The 20,714-nt window shown below is 41.3% G+C and overlaps 1 protein-coding gene across 7 annotated transcripts in view; it reads right to left on the reverse strand.

The window, feature by feature from the left end:
- The window catches only part of PCSK5 (proprotein convertase subtilisin/kexin type 5), a 166,754-nt gene that overhangs the window by 127,552 nt on the left and 18,488 nt on the right, over positions 1-20,714 (reverse strand). For 5 of the 7 annotated variants that reach the window (XM_083576680.1, XM_083576682.1, XM_083576683.1 and 2 more), the window contains exon 2: positions 17,897-18,001. In XM_083576680.1, the coding sequence (XP_083432806.1) occupies positions 17,897-18,001 (105 nt within the window). The remainder of the gene's footprint in view (positions 1-17,896; positions 18,002-20,714) is intronic. The other 2 variants (XM_083576685.1, XM_083576686.1) reach the window with 1 other exon arrangement.

A 20,714-nucleotide genomic window follows, 5' to 3' on the forward strand; every position in this document is an offset into this window, starting at 1 on the left:
ACCATTGGAGGGGTAGGCACTTACCCCTCCACCAACCAATTTGAACCAATGCCTAACCGCCAACCTTACAAGTTGTGACGATTTGCTACGCAGTAGGCAAAACCAAATGGCAACAGCCAATCAGCCAAATGGACAAAATTCCTACCAGGCCCCTGCCTCAAAGCAGACGACCCCATAACACAACAAACCTGCTTCCCCAAAAGCTTGGAGTTACTTATTTATTTAGTAAATAAGTGAAGTGAATGAATGCATTGGAAAGTGGGCGATATCTGGTTTTCAACATTGTGATATATTAGCAGCTAAATATCACAATATGCTAATATAACACAATGTCTGGAATGTATCTCAGCTGCTTCTTTCTCCCCACCTTAGAGGACGAAAAGGCCACTGAGAAACTGTAAAAAAATCCAAAAAATGAGGATTTTGGGTCCCGTTTCAGACTGACTGCACAGAAACTGATTCCTTCCCCCTTCAAAACATTAGTCAGACCTACAGCTGAGCAAGCCTCCATACGGCTCCAGCTCACACAAGAGGGAGAGGTGGGGCTTCCTTAAACTGCTCAGCTGGGGAGTGGGAAGCGAGCCCCCCATACTGCTCCGGCTCACATGTCAGAGGGGCACAGGAGCTTCCTCAAAAGTGCAGGCAGGCAGGCAGGCAGGCAGGCAGACGGAGCCCGAGAAGGTGCACGGCAGGAACCTTCTCAGGCTCTGTACACCTGCCTGCTTCCACCTGGGCGGGCTCCCTTTTCCTCCCCTGACCACTCAGGTGGAGGCAGGCAGGCAGGTGGAGCCTCAAAAGGTTACAGCCAAGCACCTTCTCGGGCTCCGTCTGCCTGCCTGCACCTTTGCAGCTGTCTGCAAGCAATTTGAGTTAGGAATACATTTGAGCTAAGAATACAAAATGTCTGAAATAGGTATTGCGATCTGAATGCCATACTGGTTTCAGACAATTTTCCAATATATCATCCAGCCCTACTTGGCATAGCATCATATCATGACCACTAGGTGTGCCATCTATGCAGGGCCATGGAGGATGAGGCCCCCTCAATATTCTGCAGCTAGGTGGGTCCCGTAAAGCACCTCCCAGGCTGCCAGTAGGCCCCATTGGGCCTCCTCCCACTGTGTGACATCACATGCACACTGCGCCCCAATGTTGGGCAGAACCCGGTGCACCTGATGACCACATACACAAATAAGATCAGATACTCAATAAAGACGTAATCTGGAAGTGACCTCTGACAATGAGATTTAACCCAAAGAAACCCCACACTATTTTGTTTATAGCCAGGCAGTTGGGAGTGTTTGGAATCACCTATTCCAGGCAAGGATCCGTCCCCACTATGACTTGATGTATATATGTTGATAGCATTTGGGGGGGGGGGCTCCCTTCTGTTTTCTATGGAATGCTTCCATTGTTTAAGGCAATTATGTATGGCTAGCAAAATCCAGGGACAAAAAGAAAAGCACTAAACACAAACAAAAAATCCAGAATACACATGCTCAAGTATATTTTTCCAAAACATTATTCCACCAGCTGGTAAAGTGTTTACTGTGTGGGGAGGCCAAATAAAAGACAAAAATAAATACCTGTTGAATACCTTGGAAGTAGGAAGCAAAACTGTGAATGTCTGAAGAAGAAAGATCTGTGTGTTGATAAAATAATCAAAGAAGAGAGAAAGCAATTAAAGAAGAAATCAATCAATCAAAGAAGAAGAGATTAATTAAAAAAATCAGGTTGGGGAAAAGAGAAAAACAGAATTTAATGCAAAAGAAGTGAGAATTCTACTCATCCTTAAGGTATTTCATGGGCAGAGAGACGAGTGAGGAGAGTGTTAATTGGAGACAGTCACTGACAACTGAAAAAAATAGTGTGAACAACTGCAGGTTGTCCATAAGCAATGTAGATTCTGTCTGATATTGGCTTTAAAAGAGGCTTAGACAAATTCATGGAGGCTAAGGCTATCACAGCTGCTAGCCTTGGTGCTAAGCTCAGTGCCTTTACAGCTGGAGGCAATAAAGTTTCTGAATATCAGTGGCTGGAAACCACAGGAGGGAGAGGGGTCTTATGCCCAGATCTGGCTTCCTGGTTTTGAAAAGACATCTAGTTGGTCACTGTGAGAACAGGATGCTGAACAGAATGGGCCATTGGACAGATCCTGCAGCCTCTCCTCGTGTTCTTATGTGGAGTTACAGACTGAGCCACAGACTGAGGGAGAAACTATAGCAGAGTAAATATGGTAGGAAATATTGCATAACGAAGAACAGAAACCTGCAAAGGAGGGGGGGGGAGAGAGGGGGGGAATGAGAATGATGAAGAACAAATTTGTAAAATGTATAAAGATTAAAACACTAAATAAATAAGGAAATGATACACAGACAGTTAGAAAACTATGGATGAGGTTTCTCTGCTTAGAGAAGTTCAAAGACCAGAATTGTTCCAAGTTAGAAAAGGAAACTTAACATGAGGAAGGAGCATTAAAAGATAAACACTTTGTGTGCAAACATAGTAATCCTGTGAAGAAAAAAGCGATGACAGCTGTGCTTATATTGAAGGAAAGATGGGGGAAAAACAAAATGAAAGGGAAAATTTGTAGAAAAAAGCATTAAGAGTCCCCCCCCCCCAGACAATAGTCTGCACTGGCATCCAATTCAACACTCAGCCAAATTACAATATTTTTGTAAATAAATCTTAAATTTCCTCCAGTCTTCTTCCATCCTTTCTTCTCCCTGGTCTCGAATTCTGCCGGTCATCTCGGCTAATTGCATATAGTCCATCAGTTGCATCTGCCATTCTTCCACAGTGGGTAGCTCCTGAGTTTACCATTAAATTAGATTTAAGGCTGAATTATATGTCAAACCAAATTAAGATTATTAATTAAGATGAGTTAAATGATAATTTGTTTGAAATTAATTTAATAATGATGTAAGTGTATGCGGGAGGTGTGGGGGAGTCCCATGTAACAATTGAGAGATGTTAAATGGACAATGATAAGTTGTGCTTATCTAATATATGCTTTATTTGAAAACTTCAATAAATATATTATAAAAAAAAAAAAAGAGTCCCCCCCCCCCTCACGGTAGCAACATTAAGGGATTAGGGTGTGTTGAATTTTTCAAATTTCAAAAATTAGGGGTGTTAAAAAGTTGTAACATGACTTGGGAATTTAAAATATGTTTTGGTTAAATAATGAAATTTAGTTTTACTTGGTAAATAACCACATAAAAATATTGGCTATTTTGGATTTTTGTGGAATTCTCAATAATTTTAAACTTGTCTTATTAAAAAAAGTGTGAAAAAATGTGTGTAAAATTGCAGAAAAATCTTTTAAAAATTATTGTCAAGTACTTTTAGTTATATTGCATATGCCTGAGCATAACAAATAAGCCAAAAAAGCGGAAGTGGCAAGAGGAGAAGGCTTGCTGAATATAAGCAGAGAAGTAAGCAGGTTGCATCAAATGCAATTACCGTATTTTTTGCTCTATAAGACTCACTTTTTCCCTCCTAAAAAGTAAGGGGAAATGTGTGTGCGTCTTATGGAGTGAATGCAGGCTGCGCAGCTATCCCAGAAGCCAGAACAGCAAGAGGGATTGCTACTTTCACTGCACAGCGATCCCTCTTGCTGTTCTGGCTTCTGAGATTCAGAATATTTTTTTTCTTGTTTTCCTCCTCCAAAAACTAGGTGCGTCTTGTGGTCTGGTGCATCTTATAGAGCGAAAAATACGGTATTTTCTCTGCTGATGATAAAAAACCCCCCACAAATAGGTGATGACCAAGATGGAAGTTATAAACTGACATTAGGAAAACCAAGTGCACCTTCCACTTCTAAGAAAAATAGAGTACAATACAGTAGAAGTACATAAAGTTGCTACGCAAAGCATCAGAAGGTGTTGGCCTGCTTGTCACAGCTGCCATCACCACTGCCACCTTTATGGATGCTGACTTGATCACTGAAGAAGAGACTGGTAGTTGATCACAATAAAGTCAAGAGGGCTCAAGAAAAAATTATGAAATCCCTGGACCAGGAATTGGATTATCTTTGTCAGAAGGGTGAAACTGACTGTGGCTGAAAGCAGACAATTCAGTTCAGCAGTTCCCCAGTATCATCACAGAACAGCAGTATTCTGCACACAGAGCCAAGTATCTCCACCACTTCACTCTGGAGAAAGGCTCAAAAGAGAAAAATCAGCTGAAGTTATTGCTAATAATCTTGTAGATTTCATGAAGAAGAAGGGCATAGGTAAGAGCCTGCAGGCCATTGGAGGTGATTCTGCCAGGGGCGCTGACTTGCCCCCTACATTGAGGGGCGCTGGCATTTTGACAACAACAACATTGTATGAAAACTGTGGAAAAACATGCATGCATGAGCAACACTGATTCCTTAATAAAGTCCTGTCTGGAAGTACCCGTAGTGCCACCAAGTGACTCACTTCACCTAAACCAGTCTCACTCCAGTACCTCATTTGCCTCAGGCAACACCAGATTTTGTGGCTGGGCTGTCAAATAAGCAGCAGCGTATTGGAATTCTGTTTAGTTATCAGAATTATAGGTTATTTTCCCAAGCAGCTGCTATCACTGGGGAGATAAGGTGTTGACCCAACTTTGAAGTAGTTTTACCACTAACAATACTTTATTCTCATCTTACTCTCATATTTTAAGCTCTACATGATGAAGATCTGATAAGTTATTCTGCCCTATTTTTCTTATTTGACTATGGAAACCACTCCTGTGTTGTCCTGTGATGTAGTATCTCTTCACAGCATCCAATTTTAGGCTGGATTTTGCTGTACTTCGGCTGAACTTTGATATCTGTGTGTCTTTGTTTAGTCTTAAATTAATGGTTTGGCCAAGAGTAATTTGCTCAAAAGCTCTGCTGCCAGACAGCTGAACTAAGAACTGTCAGTTCATAAAGTTCTGACATACCTCAGGGTATTTCACAGGAGGACTGTCACCTGGTGATAGTAAATTGGCAAGTACTCAGCACAGTTCACCTTGCCATAAGCGAAGCAGCAAGAGTTGCTATAGGGGAAAGGCTTAACTGCCTTGTTGGGCAGCATGCAGCAAATGAAGAAGCACATTTATAAAGTTTTGTATTTTGTGTGTGAGAGAACCAGGGCTGGCCCAAGACATATTAACACTTGGGGTGAACCACAAAATGGTTTCTTCCCCAGCCAGGGAAGAAAGGGTGAGTGAAGATCTACATCAGGAACAAGGGGGTGGGATAAAGATCTACATCAGGATCTGTTACCCCTGTGAATTCTGCTGCCTGAAGCAGCCACCTCACCTGGCCTTGTGGGTTGGCTGGCCTGTTGGCAGAGTAGCTAAATAGCAGCCAGGAAGCCAAACCACGTGCAATACTGATTCTTTTCTTGAAATTAAAACTATGTCCAAACACTTGCTAAAATATTCAAAAGATTTTACTTGCAGAACATATAGCTAGGTAAGAATATATGCAAAGTATTTATATTTATATTCATATGCTTATCCAAACATGGGCTCAGTTTTTTCTTAGTTGAAGATTACAGCTTCTTCCTTAACATTCACACTAACTGTGTCTTTCTCTCTTTCCAGTACTTGCTCTCAACCTTCTGCACATGACCCAGCTTGGCCATGCAGCTGCTTCTGAAAGGTTTCCACTTTCTCCTTCCAGCAGACTTCTCCTTACTGCTTCTTTGGGAGAACATCTTCTATACTTGTTTCTGTCACATGTATTCACACAGAAACAGTACCACTCCTCCTGCATTGTGTTTAGAGAGAGAGTTATCTAACACTGCCTCTTCTTCAGTGTTCTTGGAAATGAAGCCATTACAGTCAAGTATTCAAACAAGTGGTGGTGGAAGAGACTCTTGAGAGTCCCATGGACTGCAAAAAAATCAAACCTATCCATTCTGAAGGAAATCAACCCCGAGTGCTCACTGGAAGGACGGATCCTGAAGCTGAGGCTCAAATACTTTGGCCACCTCATAAGAAGAGAAGACTCTCTGGAAATAAAAAACCTCTGATGTTGGGTAAGATGGAGGGCACAAGGAGAAGGGGACGACTGAGGACGAAATGGTTGGACAGTGTTATAGAAGTGACCAACATGAATTTGATGAAACTCTGGGAGGCAGTGGAAGACAGGAGTGCCTGGCGTGCTCTGGTCCAGGGGGTCATGAAGAGTCGGACACAACTAAACGACTAAACAACAACAACTCACACAACAAAATGGACACTGTAATAAGAAACCTCCCATATGACCAGAGTTAACCAATTACACAAGAATTACTGGAGAACATTCCAGAATTAAACACACAGTAATGCATAGCTTTCCAAACTTTTCATGTCGGTGACATGCTTTTCAGACATGCATCATTTTAGTCACACAGTAATTCAGTTTTACTAGCAAATCAGAGGTTAAACAAATCCCTTTCCAGCCCTGGGAGGAGTGCAGGGAGCGTTCGTGTGACACACCTACACACAGCATTGACACACTAATGTGTCACCACACAAGTTTGGAAAGCTGTGCAGTAATGCATTTAAGGACTCTCAATTTCAGTAAACTAAATCACGATACTTAACATGGCCGTAATAAAAGCCTCAAAAATGGCCCAGGGTCTCTTTTTACACTGCCCCCCCCCTCAGTAGTTCTCTAAGAGGAATATGGATGACCAGAGATCCAGAGAGGTGGCTAACTGTGGGATGGAGTAAAGCTGATTTTGCTTAGTTGTCCAGCACAGCCTGCTTCTTCTTTATCTGCAAAGCCATGGCGTTCCCCTAGTTCCAGTGAAAAGCTCTGCATTGCTAAAGAATTAAAAAGGAATGAGGGGGAATGTGAAAATTTTCCATTATTTTCCTGTTTTATGATCACATCATTTGATTAATTGCACATTTGATGTTTGATCCATGAACCTCCCATTGCACTGTAAAGTTCATATTAACTTTTTATTAAACTAAAGCAAAGCCCCATAATTTTATCTAATATATGTTATCAAGCAAACATCATTTTAGAAATACAAATTATCTGATGAAGAATCAAAGGTATTTCAGAGGTGTAATTTTAATAATCTGCCCTTTTCAATTACTTTGGGGGTTCAGATTCTGAAATAGCAATGTTTTGAGCTTTTATGTTCAAAAATGTGTTAATATTACTTCCGGGGTGGCGCCAACGGCAATGGCGGACTCCCTCTGAACCGGAGGGACCAGCTCCGCGCGAAACGGGTCGTTTCCGCTACGGCGAAGCGGGGACCCTTTAAGAAATCACAGGCGGATGAAGCCTGTGACCATGGGACTCGGCGGGCACCTTTAGCGCCCCCCCAACCCGCAAAGGAACCCATAAACGGGCTCCGAAGTGAAGAGGGGGAAGTGGCGCGGTGCTGTGAGTCTACTGCTTTTTCCGTGGAGCGAAGCTGCATAGCCGTTGCCGGAGAGCGCTGCCTTTTTCCTGGGACAATTTGGCATCTAAAGAATCACCCGTGAGTACTTAAAACTCGAACGATTGGACTTTAAATAAGGATTGGCCAGTAGAGATGAATTGGACTTAAAATTTACTTCAATTTGGCACTGAAACGGGAAGGTCTAAACAGGAAGTCAGCCTTCCGTTTCTTTGTAGTCAGAATAAAGCAAAGACAATGTAACTAGAGCATAGAAATTCACTTTTAAAGGAGTGGCTTTCATCATTTAAAATCGTGGAACCCCCCTTCGGTAGCAGGAGAAGAAGGGGGACCTCTTTTTGGACTGTTTAAACCTGCAGAAGTGCGTTTAAAGTAAAGTAACTTTTCACCGTCCTGATCCTGGAGCGGAGTGTCAGGACTGACGTTTGAAGCTCATTGACCAGAGACAATGTTTTTGACAGATAGCTAAAAGAAAAGTAACATAGTGACTCCATTGTTTCCTTTCGCATTTCAAAGGAACAAATATTGACTGAATATCTTAAAAAAGAAACTTTGTTGCTATTGTTCTTAAAAGAAAGAATAAACAAGTTTTCCCCCTAGAGGGAGACTGTGAAATTGTAACCAACTTCAGGAGCTTGCAGCTGTTACAGATTACAATCGTGGGAAAGGACTTGTGACCTTGCAGGACAATGTTTTCAGAAGCTCTGTTGGGTGCTTTCTGTAAAATAAATGCCCTATTAGATCAGCTAAGCCAGAAGACGGATTTGATGACTAATGCGACCAGAAATTTTGAACAGGCAGTAGGAAACTACATGGAGCCTACCCAGGAACTAAAACAGGAGTGTGCTATGACAGCACAGATGAGAGAAGAGGATACTGCTGAATCCTGGGTGTCAGAAATGGAGGGAGTTGCGGCCCTGCAGGATCATGAGCCTCTGGATTTGATAAATGAATTTGGAAAAAACCAGATTTGGAAAGATAAAGTTCGGTTTGGTTTGGAAATGGGGGGTTGGAATGACCCTCCCATGCCGGGATGTTTGGACTTTCTGAGTCTGGTAATGGGCCGTCAGATGTTTGGAGCTGTGGGGGCTTTTAATTTTGGAGGAAATCTGAAACAGGTGTTTAAATATCACATGGAGTTTAGTCTGGACTATGGAAATGGGGCTGATCTGTTGAAAAGGGGCAAAAATATTACTAAGCTGGAGTTCCTACGAGTGAAAGGAAAATATGAAGAAGAGGCGCGGAAGGGACATGGAAGAGACTTGAGGGCCTCGGATATAAGGAGACCAGGTTAATGCGCTAGATAAATGGGACAAAAAGGACTGACAAAATCCGGAACCAGGAGGAAGGGACGCTGGATGAAGATTGGATTGTTTTACTTTTCTTTTTTTATCATTAGGACTGTTTTAAAATAATTGATGAATGTTAGGAAAATGTTGAAATGGAACTACTTGGTTCTAGTAAAAATGTTTAAAGAATTAGGTTAATGATATGGTTATGAGAAGTTGGTAAAAATAAGATTTAAGTTTTAAGTTTTAAGGTTTGCTATAAGACAAGATGAAAATAGATTAAGATAATGTAAGGACAAAATATTATGAACTATGGAAAGGATTTGCTGTGATAATTATTAACCAGGATACAAGAAAGGGGAGGAGGGGGAGGTCAAAGAAAGAAGGTAATGAAAGTTAGAAATTTGAGAATGATGGATGTATTTTTTTTTCTTTCTATTTTTCTGTTTTGTCTTTTTTCTGTTTTTTCTTTTTTATAATTTTTTTAAATTTTTTTAATAAATATTATTTAAAAAACAAAAAAACAAAAATGTGTTAATATTATATTAAAGGCATGGTTGAGCCATCAAACTGAATTCTTTTCTACTTGGCCTAGCATTACAGCTCAGGCCATATATAAGCCCTTCAGAAATCAGCATATACTAATTTTAAGTATCCTTAGATCATTTACAAAATAAATTATTCTACTGACAAATCATGCACTGAGTTAAATTCTGCTCAAGGAAACACAAGCATGTATTCAGAAGAGGTATTCTAGTGTCCAAGCATTTATACTAAGGTAATAGTAGGATTACATTATTAACTCATGAGATTAAATGCCCCTAGGGCACAGCATACGTACATCATTTTAATGCGTTCCATTGGTGACAAAATAGCCCATGCTTTGCAAACATCATTTAGCACCACAATGAGTTTTGCAGAAGCGTCTCCAAATACCAAAACACCTTGCCCACACCTTGTCCCCAAGGTCATTAAGTACTATTAATCCATGGACAGAAAGGAGAAGCAGGACTGGTCAGTTAGCCAGTCTAAGGGAAGAGGTGGCAGAGGAAACAATGTTTGCTGTGTGGAGCAAGGGAAGCAGGCAGACACAACCCCAGGGGAGGAGAAGCCAGGCTCTAAGGCTGCACGGCTGTGAGGATCCTCCGCTGGAGGGCGGCTCCTTCCCCGCCCATCTCTTCCCCGCCAGTCCTGGCCTGCATCAAGCCTGGGGCATGTGGCCTCTCCATCCTTTCTCAGTCTCCCTTCTTCCAAGGGGAAAAAAATAAATAGGACAGAAGCTCTGTTGTGCTCCGGCTTGTTTGAGGGGTGGCAGTTAGAGGCATCTTCAAACCCCCTGTGGGTGCACTGAAAGGGAGGGAGAAAGGCTGGGAAATTGTCACTTCTTTAGTGCCTAAATCCTTCAAAATGGGAAGCAGTGGCTTTGTGGTGTCTATTCTCGGACACCTACTGTTAGTGTGCTATTCTGAAGTCAGCCACAAAGTCAGCAGCAACGGCACCTTGCTACTAGCAGTATATCACAGCTTCTAGAGCCTACATATAGTAGGGAATGGCCGTAGCCAGGGGGCAGCCGCCCTCCCAATCAATAAAAATACTCAGCTAACTGTGGTTCTGCCCCCCTAACAAAAATCCTGGCTATGCCCATGTAGTAGGGGTATTTGAAATGAGAGCTGTCATAGTGATCCACAGTTAAAAGCAGAAGTTGCCAAATGTGTCCTCTTTTTTGCTCTTCAAAATATGGCATCCCTGGCTTGAAGTAACTTAGACATTGAAAGAGTAGTCTCTAAGCTAAACAACAACAACAACAACAACAACAACAACAACAACAACAACAACAACAACAACAACATGTTTTGGATGTACAGTAGAAGCAATCCAAGCTGCACTATGGTCAAAATAAGTTGAATTTTTGTTTGATGGGGGTCAACATTTAAGCCCCAATATTTCATGTCATGGTTTTAGATTCCACATGTCTTAACAAAACTTGAAAGCATTTTATATACAGTGGTACCTTGGGTTAAGTACTTAATTCGTTCCAGAGGTGCGTTCTAAAACTGAAACTGTTCTTAACCTGAAGCACTACTTTAGCTAATGGTGCCTCCTGCTGCCACCGTGCCGCCAGAGCATGATTTCTGTTCTCATCCTGAAGCAAAGTTCTTAACCTGATGTACTATTTCTGGGTTAGCGGAGTCTGTAACCTGAAGCATCTGTAACCTGAAGCGTATGTAACCCGAGGTTCCACTGTACTGCTTAGGCTGCACTCCTACACACTTATATGAAAGTAAGTTCCATTGAACCCAGAGGTACTTCTGAATACACATGACTAGGTCTGTGCTATTTCTGTTCCATAATTTTTCTATTGAAATTGAGCAGGACTCTTCTGGTGTTCATGTTTTCTGGATTAAAACCATGGGTGATGTATAAATGTGTATTTGATTCTGAGCTTTTTAATCAAAACAGCATTTTTCTAAGTTTCTACCATATTTGGAATCTTTATGATAATGTGATAAAAGGCAAAAAGAGGTAGAAAATGAAGTAAATTTGTGGGTATAAGTGTCTGCGGGCATTGTAGTGATTGAATAGCAATTTGTGATTTTAGCAATTGTATGGTACTTTTTGTGGGATTGCAAGATCAAAGTCTTAAATTGGCTCAGAGTTACAGTTCTACCAACCGCAGCAATTTTCAGCCTGTAACCCAATTTTAAGGGAGCGGCTTATATTCCGGTATTGTCTCCCCCCCCCCTCAAGAATTTTAAAGGTACGGCTTATTAGTGGGTGCGGCTTATATTCGGGCCAATATGGTATTTTTGGAAGCCACGCTTTGGTTTACAAATGTTTTGGAAGTCAAACGGACCTCCGGAACGGATTCTATTCGACTTCCAAGGTACGACTGTATTTTCTTCTCATGCATGAGAGCTACTACCATTTTTACTACATGATGATGGGAACTCTCCCCTTATGTTCAGGAACAGAATACATAATGATGCCACTTTTATGTTCGTTGGGACACTTTTTATATGCACTGTCCTCATTCTGGTTCAGAACCCACAGACTACTTGAAAAAATATTAGGAGTTTCAACATAAATTTCTTACATATGGAAGAGTTTCAACCAGCACTTTCCTTTTAGAATTAGCTAAATAACCTAATCATGAAAGTAACTCTAAATATACAGTATTAAAAGGCAGACACGTGCCTTTATTTCAAGTTGTTATGCAAATTCTGAATTCAGAGACTGGTGGACTCCTATAAAACTAGCCCTTTGCTCTTTTCACATTCCTAGTGCATTCTGCATAATTTCTTTCCAACATGTTCCCTTGCTCTCTCACCTCTGCTATAGGATCTTATGGCAGCCAGCTCTGTAAATTACCATATTTTTCGCCCTATAGGACGCACCGGCCCATAGGACGCACCTAGTTTTTTTTGGTGGGGGGAATAAAGAAAAACAAATTAATCCCCCCCCCCCAGCCACGGCTTCAGCACGCCCCGCGCTCCAGGCAGCAGGCTGCTATCCGCAGCCTAGGGAGCCCTGCGGGAACTCCCGCGGGTTCCCCAGGCTTGCTGATAGCTTCCTGAAGCCTGGAGAGCGAGAGGGGTCAGTGCGCACCGACCCCTCTCGCTCTCCAAGCTTCAGCGAAAGCCTGCATTCGCCCCATAGGACGCACACAGATTTCCCCTTCATTTTTGGAGGGGAAAAAGTGCGTCCTATAGGGCGAAAAATACTGTAGCTTTTCTTTTCCCCCAAATTATTGCCCCTTATGATACAAAACAACTATTTCTCCATTTATTCCTTTTCTAGATCAACCTGAAACACACCAGCCTGTCAGCCAGATTAGCTACTTGCCGTCTTTCCTTTGCTGGCAACATAAACTGAATAAAGTCTCCTAACATCTCCCAGAGTGCAGCTGACAGCAATCTCCCCCCTCCCTCCATTCCTTTAGGACCTGGTCCTGTTGAACTCTCTAAATACACCTTGAGTAATTCTGAGTCTCTGTAATATTCTGTCTCATATTGAAATGTGAAATATGAAAGCCTTCAACTGCTGTTTTTCAAATCATTTCACCACATTATTCTACATATGTACCAAGACAAGATGAAAAATAATAAAATAATTTCCATGCACTTTACATTTATAAGTAAATGCTTTATACTGAAATGCATAACTCTCATCTCAAATGCTCTGATTTTAAGATGACTTTAAATTGTCCCCATTGTGAGCTTGTGTGCCCCCCTTTATCCACTTTTCCATTTCCTGTCTGGGATTCTTCTAGCTACTCACATACAGATTATGTACAATTGCAAATGCACATCATGAACACCTGCTATTTGCTTCACACCAAACATTCTGGGCAAAAAAAGGAACAGCAGTGTTTGACCAAAGGAAGCTGTTGAATGCATATAAATTAATTACTAAGGGCTACACGATACAGCATAAATAGGTTTATGAAAATATGGCTGTGTCTGTGCTTCTCTGGAGTCATGCTGTATTATCCTATGACTCATTCAGATGAGTCTTTCATCCCACAGTCCCCTCTAGGGCCTACTCAATATAATCCAGCATTTCTACCAATATGTGAAATTCAAGAGAAGCAGGGTTATACATGGTAAGAGAAGGGCAATGACAGGAGAACTGATTTCCTTGATTTAATAAAAAGAAGAGTTGCTAAGATGGGCAGGCACTACTTGTTTCCTTTTCTTCTCCCTTATCATTTCACTCTGTCCCATCTTCATCGCATTAACTGCTCATGTCAGGGTCTTCTAATTCAGAATAGTAATCTGCAATCTCTTTACGTTCTCTAAGTGAAAGAATGGTTGCTTTAGGGAGCAGTTACACTCTCCTGTGTAGGTTTTGCTGAGGCTCCCTCCCTCTTGTCAGCATTATCTGTATCCAGTGGTGTAGCAAGGTCAGGTGATACCCAGAGCAGGAAATTTCTTGTCACCCCCCCCACACACACATTGAAATTATTAAAAGAAGGAAAAATAAGATAGTGTACTTACAGCTGCAAGTGTTATTTTCTGGTTTATTTACTTAACATTGTGAGCATAAGCACTTAAAACATTTTTTTCCTAACTTTGTTCTCTGCAAATTTTGAAATCATATCATCAAAATCAATTCAATTGACAAATTCAATTGACAAGATGGCCAAGCCAGAGAGCTGAGCTTGACTCATAGTGGACCTAAGATAACTCTTGATTAATTTTGGTTTTGAAAAACTCCTCTCACGTGATGTCTAGCAATGTAAACTGAATTTTAGAATAACTATTCAGAGATTTGAATTAAGGCTCAAAGCAAACAGGAAGTTGCCCTAAAAATGGCAATATATACATATATTTGTATTTACCTTTTAGGCTGTGTACCTGTTTCAGCAATTCACATAAGCCTTAATAAAAATATCATCTATGGAAATAGCAGGAGTTATACAAACAGGTCTTACTCAAAAATGTCAGAAAGCTACTTTGCAACTACTCACTTCTAACCTAGGACTGCTTCCTCTGCAAGGAGACAGAGCAGCTTCAAGCTTATCTGCCTAATGCAGGCATAGGCAACCTCAGCCCTCCAGATGTTTTGGAACTACAACTCCCATAATCCCTAGCTAACAGGACCAGTGGTCAGGGATGATGGGAATTGTAGTCCCAAAACATCTGGAGGGCCAAATTTGCCTATGCCTGGCCTAATGATAGAACCACCTTGTGCTAGTTAATGTCACCCTATATAGCAGCTGCACCTTGTGTTCATTGATCTTCAGTACTTAGCAAGTGAATATAAAGTAAAGCACCAATGAACAGGGGAGGCAAAGGAACGCAGCTGCTGCTGCTCACTTGCTTTGGTGCACAGGTGCGCGAGGCTGGATGGAGGAATCGCTTCCCTCCGAAGCCGCTGTGAGGTTCTGCAGCTCTGGAGCTGGGAAGGTGAGGCTTGGGAATGGCTCTCATCGCTCCTCGGAGTGGCCTCTAGGGGCAGAGCATCCTTAAAAAGGTGACACTTAAAACGGCAAACGAGATTCTATGGGTCCCACCAGTGTTTATTTGTGCAAAATGGGATTTGGATTCAGCCAGCATGTCACCCCACCTCATGATGGCACCCAGGCTGGACCGCCCCCCCCCCGTCCCCTCTTATACGCCCCTGTCTGCAGCTTGAGGTCAGCTGGGATTCGAAATTACGGTATCTTCAGAATGATATGGAGTGACAGTGCTAGTTTAGCTTCAAAATATCTGCCTTTATATGCATAATTCTCCCACTTGAAATTATGGTAGTGTCACGTTCTCTGGCCCTGATGCTCCATGAGGTTCAGAGGCAGATTTGGAGGCCACAGAAAGTACTTCAAGTCTCTGCCCTCTGGATATGACTTACCACTAGAACTTGATTGGACCATCAGACTTGTCTTGCCCCATCCTTGCTCTTTGAGATGCAACATCTCTCTGTTCTAATTACATGTGCCCTGGCTTCACCCCAGCCTCCCCTGGGAGGACCTGAGGCAGGCTGAGGCCATGTTTAACAAAAATGCAGTTCTTCATATAGGTGATCCATATGTCTGGCATAGTATATAAAGGCTGTTAGCCTGTATGCTGCCCTGTATGCATGACTCAAGCAGCAGTTTTGCTGGTTTGCAGCGTATGCATGGAATGAGTCTTTTAAGCATTATGTGGGATGCATGAAATACTTCTAGTTAAGGACTTAGTTAAGGACTCTAGTTAATGAAGCATAGTGGAACCAAATATATCACAGTAAACCTCACACACACACACACACACACACACACACACACCTATGTCCTCTGCAAGATCAATGCTATTAAATTTTTAGATTTCATCAGGTTGTGTTACATCTCTTGCAAGTTAATGGAACAATAACCAGCTTTCCTTCAACGTAAAAATCCAAAGACCTTAATCTGCCTTCAAGACAAGTGCTATCAACACTGCAACTTGTTGGAACATGACACCTGCCTGTTTTTTGGAGCTTAGGTTTCTGATAACAGGATAAAGTGGACAATGGATATTACTACTTTTTTCCACAACTTGCTTCAGCACAGTGTATCTACGCAATCTCAAAGTGATAGTCCATCCTTACAGCCAGTCTAATGAGCAGTTTAAGTAAATGGAAAGGAATGAGTGCAATCTTATTGACTACATTTCACATCCTAATCTATTTGTCACACTGATTAGGAAGTGAATCATTGTAAAGTTGTAGATGAATCTTTCTTGTTCAGCAATCAACAATGAGATTGTCAGACTAATGGAACCTCACAAAGGGCTTAGGAAAGATCAAGGGAGAGAAAATTTTCTGATATGCCATTTAAACAAATACATGCACAATTAAGAATATGAAGGCTGAATCTTTTGAGCCATCAGCTGACAGTCAGGATAATTATGAAGAAGGCGAGCTATAAATGCAAGAAGTCAAACATGGCTTTTATAACAAGTTAAGATCTCAGTTCGCCAGTGAACATTTATGTTCATTTCCATCAGTAATCCTATGTTGTTAGTAAAACCAAGTCTTTCAAATGGCAATTCTAATATGAAATTCTAGCTTGTTTATTGAACAGAATGAAAACAACAATTAATAGAAAGATAAACAAAACAAAAAAAATTGAAAGAAGAGTTTACAATGTGCTAATTTTCCATACATTGCTACCAAATTAGCCATGTGGTTAAACATTAAGATATTCTGTGAAATGCAAATAAACTGGATCACATGCAACAAATGACCAACAATTGCTTAAGTCTTGCCAAAGAAATGAGATTGTCTTATAACAGTTCTTGGTGTGGGTTTCCTCCACTTCCATGGTCTACTAACATGCATATACTCTAGGATTTGTACTTGTGACAAAGACGGTGCCACATTACTACTGCAAGCTATCTGGCAGGTAGCATGTACCTTTCCAAAGCAGGAGGGCTGCTTGCTGGGCTCTGAGAAGCAGGTGGGGGGACTTTGGGACCCTGAGTTCTCCTGCCTACTTCCCAAAGCCCAGCAATCAACCCCCGCCCCCAATTGCTTTAAGTGATTATGCCCAGGAGCATAACCCTTGTGTTGTGTTAGCTATCTGTACATGTTGTACTTCAAGACATCAAGCAACTGGCATATCAAGTCTTAGAATCAAGACACATACTGAAATGTACAAGTTCCTTAATTGGCTGTGATGGAAATGGCAGCCAACAGGTAGCTGAGAGGGGAAACACAGTGGATGTTACCAGCCATGAACAACCTTTGGGAAATGGCATGCTTGGAAGAGGTTTACAACACCTTCCCTCCCCACACATAAAAGTCTATCATTTCAGCCTAAAAGAAAAAGAAAAAGTGAGGGCCAAAGTTTGGCATAGCTATAATAATGGAAAAGTATCATGAGAAGTATGTTACAAAGGAAAAAGATATCTACAAATTCAACAGAAGTCAGAATATACTATTAAAAAACAGAAGTGTAAAAATTGAAATTGTTCCTGGTACATTAAACAAAAACTTGTCAAATAAGTACCATCTTTCTTTTCCCCATGGAAGATCCATACATTGTAAAGTTGCATAACAATAATTAAAGAGGCACAACTTTTGCATCTTCTGCATTCTAGGAAAAGTTGGTGTGTTGCATTTCTGCCTGTTGTGAAGCAGTTAAAGAAGGCTCTTGTTAGGAAAAAACAGCAGACATCTAGCAACCTTATCCACAAACTACTTGTGGCTGGTATGCAATACCCCTCAAGTCATTTACATTTCAAAGCGCTTCACCAAACAGCTGGACTACTCCAAAGTAAGGAAATGGTTTCAGGACTGCAGCCTCTGAGTGAACACAGGTGCAACGCACCTACATCTGCTACACTGTGCCAAAGGCTGCAACCCAGCCAGAACAACTGCTGTACGACATGCAGTTTCTTGAGATTGCATAGCAGTACCGTCTACTGTCACAAGGTATATTTCTTCATTTTAAGACGGGGCTACTACTTGCAAAGAGAATACCAAGAAGCTATTATACTAATTTGGGGCTGCTTAAATTAGTGAAGGTTGATCTACAGATCACCAGATACATACGCCAGTCCCTTATGAACTAGGTTGTACATCTTAGGACAGCACATCCGTTAATAATACAATATTGTCTTCATTATATCCTAATGTGAAGCAGAAGCTCAATGAACAGATAATATGTCAGCTCTTGAAATCTTAGATGCCATCCAGGTAAATGTCTCCTAGTGTAAAATTTCAAATTAAAAATTAAGTGCTTGCATCTTATATGACTGGCTAGCTGTGTTATCTTACCTTTGGTTCCATTGAAATGAAGCTGTGAGTACCTCTACTTGAGAGAACTGACCTTTTAATCGTTTTACTATGGTAGAAGTGGTAGTAATCCTTCAGTGCTCCAATCTGTGGAGAGGGGGGAAAGTGGAGAGGGAGAAAAGAGGGAGATTTAACTTATTAAAAACAGTTTGTCTGTTTTTTTTTTAAAGAAAACCAGCACTATAAATTATGCAATTTCCTGCTGTTTTACTTGATCCTCAGCGCTCATCTTTCAAAAGGACATATGATATGAAATGGATGGACTGTCCTCAAGGCATAGCTGTATAACCATATATTATAACTGAGCTGCTTATTCTGTCTGTCTCTATCTTTTTTAATGTCTAATTTATATGCAGCATTTTAAGTAATTTTGTACAAATTATCACCCAACTGTTTTCACAAAAAAGCAATCAGTCTCTCTCTCACACACACACACTCTTGTCTTCCAAGGAGCTCAAGGTGGTGTACATGATTCTCCTCCTCCCCAGTTCATCTTCACAACAACCCTGGGAGATGGGTTAGGCTAAGAAATGGTGAGGTGGTAAGAAATCTCTTACCAGGGTCAGCCAGTGAGCTGCATGGCTGAGTAGGGATCAAGCCCCAGTCTCCCAGGTCATAGTACAACACTCTAATCATTATGCTGCATTGCTATCCAGTACGCTCAAGGAAATTTATTGTAAAAGGTACTATATTCAGCTTTTTATATCATTAGTTCACAAAACAAAATCCATCTGAAGTATCACAAGGAATAAATTCTATTAGAACTTTAGATTATTCCTTTTATTAAAAATTAGGAAACCAGCACACAACTATCTTTTTAAATGAACATTTTTTAAAAAATTATAGATTGACTTTAGATATAATTTAAAAAATAAGAATACCACTGACAATTCCAGCATTATAAATATTCAGACCTTTACAAAGCATGAGGTTAAAAGACAAGCCTCGGGGGTTTGAAAGCCTCCATTTCAAACTTATATAACCCCTGCTTTAAAACAGTTGTGTTGGTTGCCAATTCATTTTCCAGCTGAATTAAATATGTCCACATTAGTGTTTAAAGCCCTAAATGGCATTTGAAAGACCACCCCCTTCCCTACAGAAACTCTCATGTGTTAAGATCAGCAGTAGGAATCCTCTTCCATCATTTTTACATGTTCAGGTGGTGGCAGCCCAGGAGAAATGCTCTCTGTGGCAGCCCCTAAGCTGTGGAATTCTCTCCCTGCAGAGGCAGGTTTCATATCTTCATTCCAAAGTATTCACTATATGCAGAAACCAAGCCATTTCTTCCTCATTTTCTTCACTCACAGGTCTGGCATAATTTTTGATATTTAAACTGAACTCCTTTTGCAGTCCAGTCCAGTTTACCAAAAGACTTAACACACTGGAGGATGGGGAAGAATTGCAGGCACCGGGTAGGTGTTGCCAGCATTGTATGCTGTCCATGTCACAGAGATGTCTGACAGTTATGACAGCACAGTTGGTGCTGTAAAGCTTGCAAAGAGATAGCAATGTGTGACTACCTGCTATCCAGTAGTGGTTCTCCTAACCAATCTTTGTAGGTGATCCTATTAGAAAAAACTATTGAAAAGGAAGTGCTCTCTTATACCATCATAAATATCAAGTTATACAACTATCTAATCTTATAGCAAGAAGCAATATAGGTTTCACTTCAATTGGCTACCTAACAAGACATTGCCTGTGGGCACCTAGGCACAATAACTCACAACAATCAAGCAAAGGATTTGTGCTTATAGGCTCAGCACTGACAAAAGCCCCATTCAGGAGTTCATGCTCCTCACACATAACCAAAAGCAAGGGGAGGAATTCAACGTCATACTCTCCTGATCCTTCAGTCACTGCAAGCATTTCTCCTCTCATCCTCCCTCTCTTGACCCTCCAGAGAGGATCTGGGGGCAGCACTGGGGGGGGGGGGGAGAGTGGGGAGCCCCATTGCACTAGCAGAAGCCCCTGTGCTAGGTTCCACTAGCATGCTGGGTTAATTGAATCTGGTCCCCTAAGAATAAGAGTGTGCTGTCATGAACCACCTGCTCCACAGGATCCTCTTTATTGCGTTAACAGCCCTCAGTGAGATTGAGAGCAAAGGTCTGAAGCAAGGAGCTTCTTCTACTCTTGAAGGCTCCCCAAGTACTTTAGGGTTTTCATTTGTGTGGGGAGCTTCCACATACTGTAGTTATTAAGCCAAAATATTCAATGTAATTTCATCTTCTATGTGCCTCTCTTTAATTAACACAGATCAAAGAGGTTCTACTTTTTAATTAGGAACCTTTACTCCACCCCAATGACTGGAGTTATTGTAAAGCTATAATATTAGAGAAAGAAATTAAATTCTTTTTCAAATCCATTACTTGATGCATACAAAACAAAATGCATTTTCATAAAAAGGAAAGGAACTGAAAGTTTTCTCCAGGCCGTTCAGTGTTTTAACTGCCTGCTGCTGATTTAAGAATACAGTGTGTTGTTCTGGTGCAGTTCAATATGGAATTACTTATGTACAATGCAGCAATACTCAAAGAAGAAACAGACAACTCTGGTGCTCAGAACTAATGTATATACTGCAGTGACACCAGGCTGCCCCCAACTTTTTTTTTTTTAGGGGGCAGCGCATGGCATGTGGGTGACATGGCATGCATGTGGCAGGTGATGTCACACATCTCTTGACATGTGCAGGCCAGTGCAGCCTTCTGTTAGGCTGTGCCAGTCCCCACAGTCTCCAGATACCACGCAGGCTGGAGCAGCCTTCCGCAATATTGCACCAGGTCCCCTCAATATTTGGGGGGGC

This window comes from Podarcis filfolensis (assembly GCF_964270895.1).
Source record: "Podarcis filfolensis genome assembly, chromosome: 11".
Lineage (NCBI taxonomy): Eukaryota > Metazoa > Chordata > Lepidosauria > Squamata > Lacertidae > Podarcis > Podarcis filfolensis.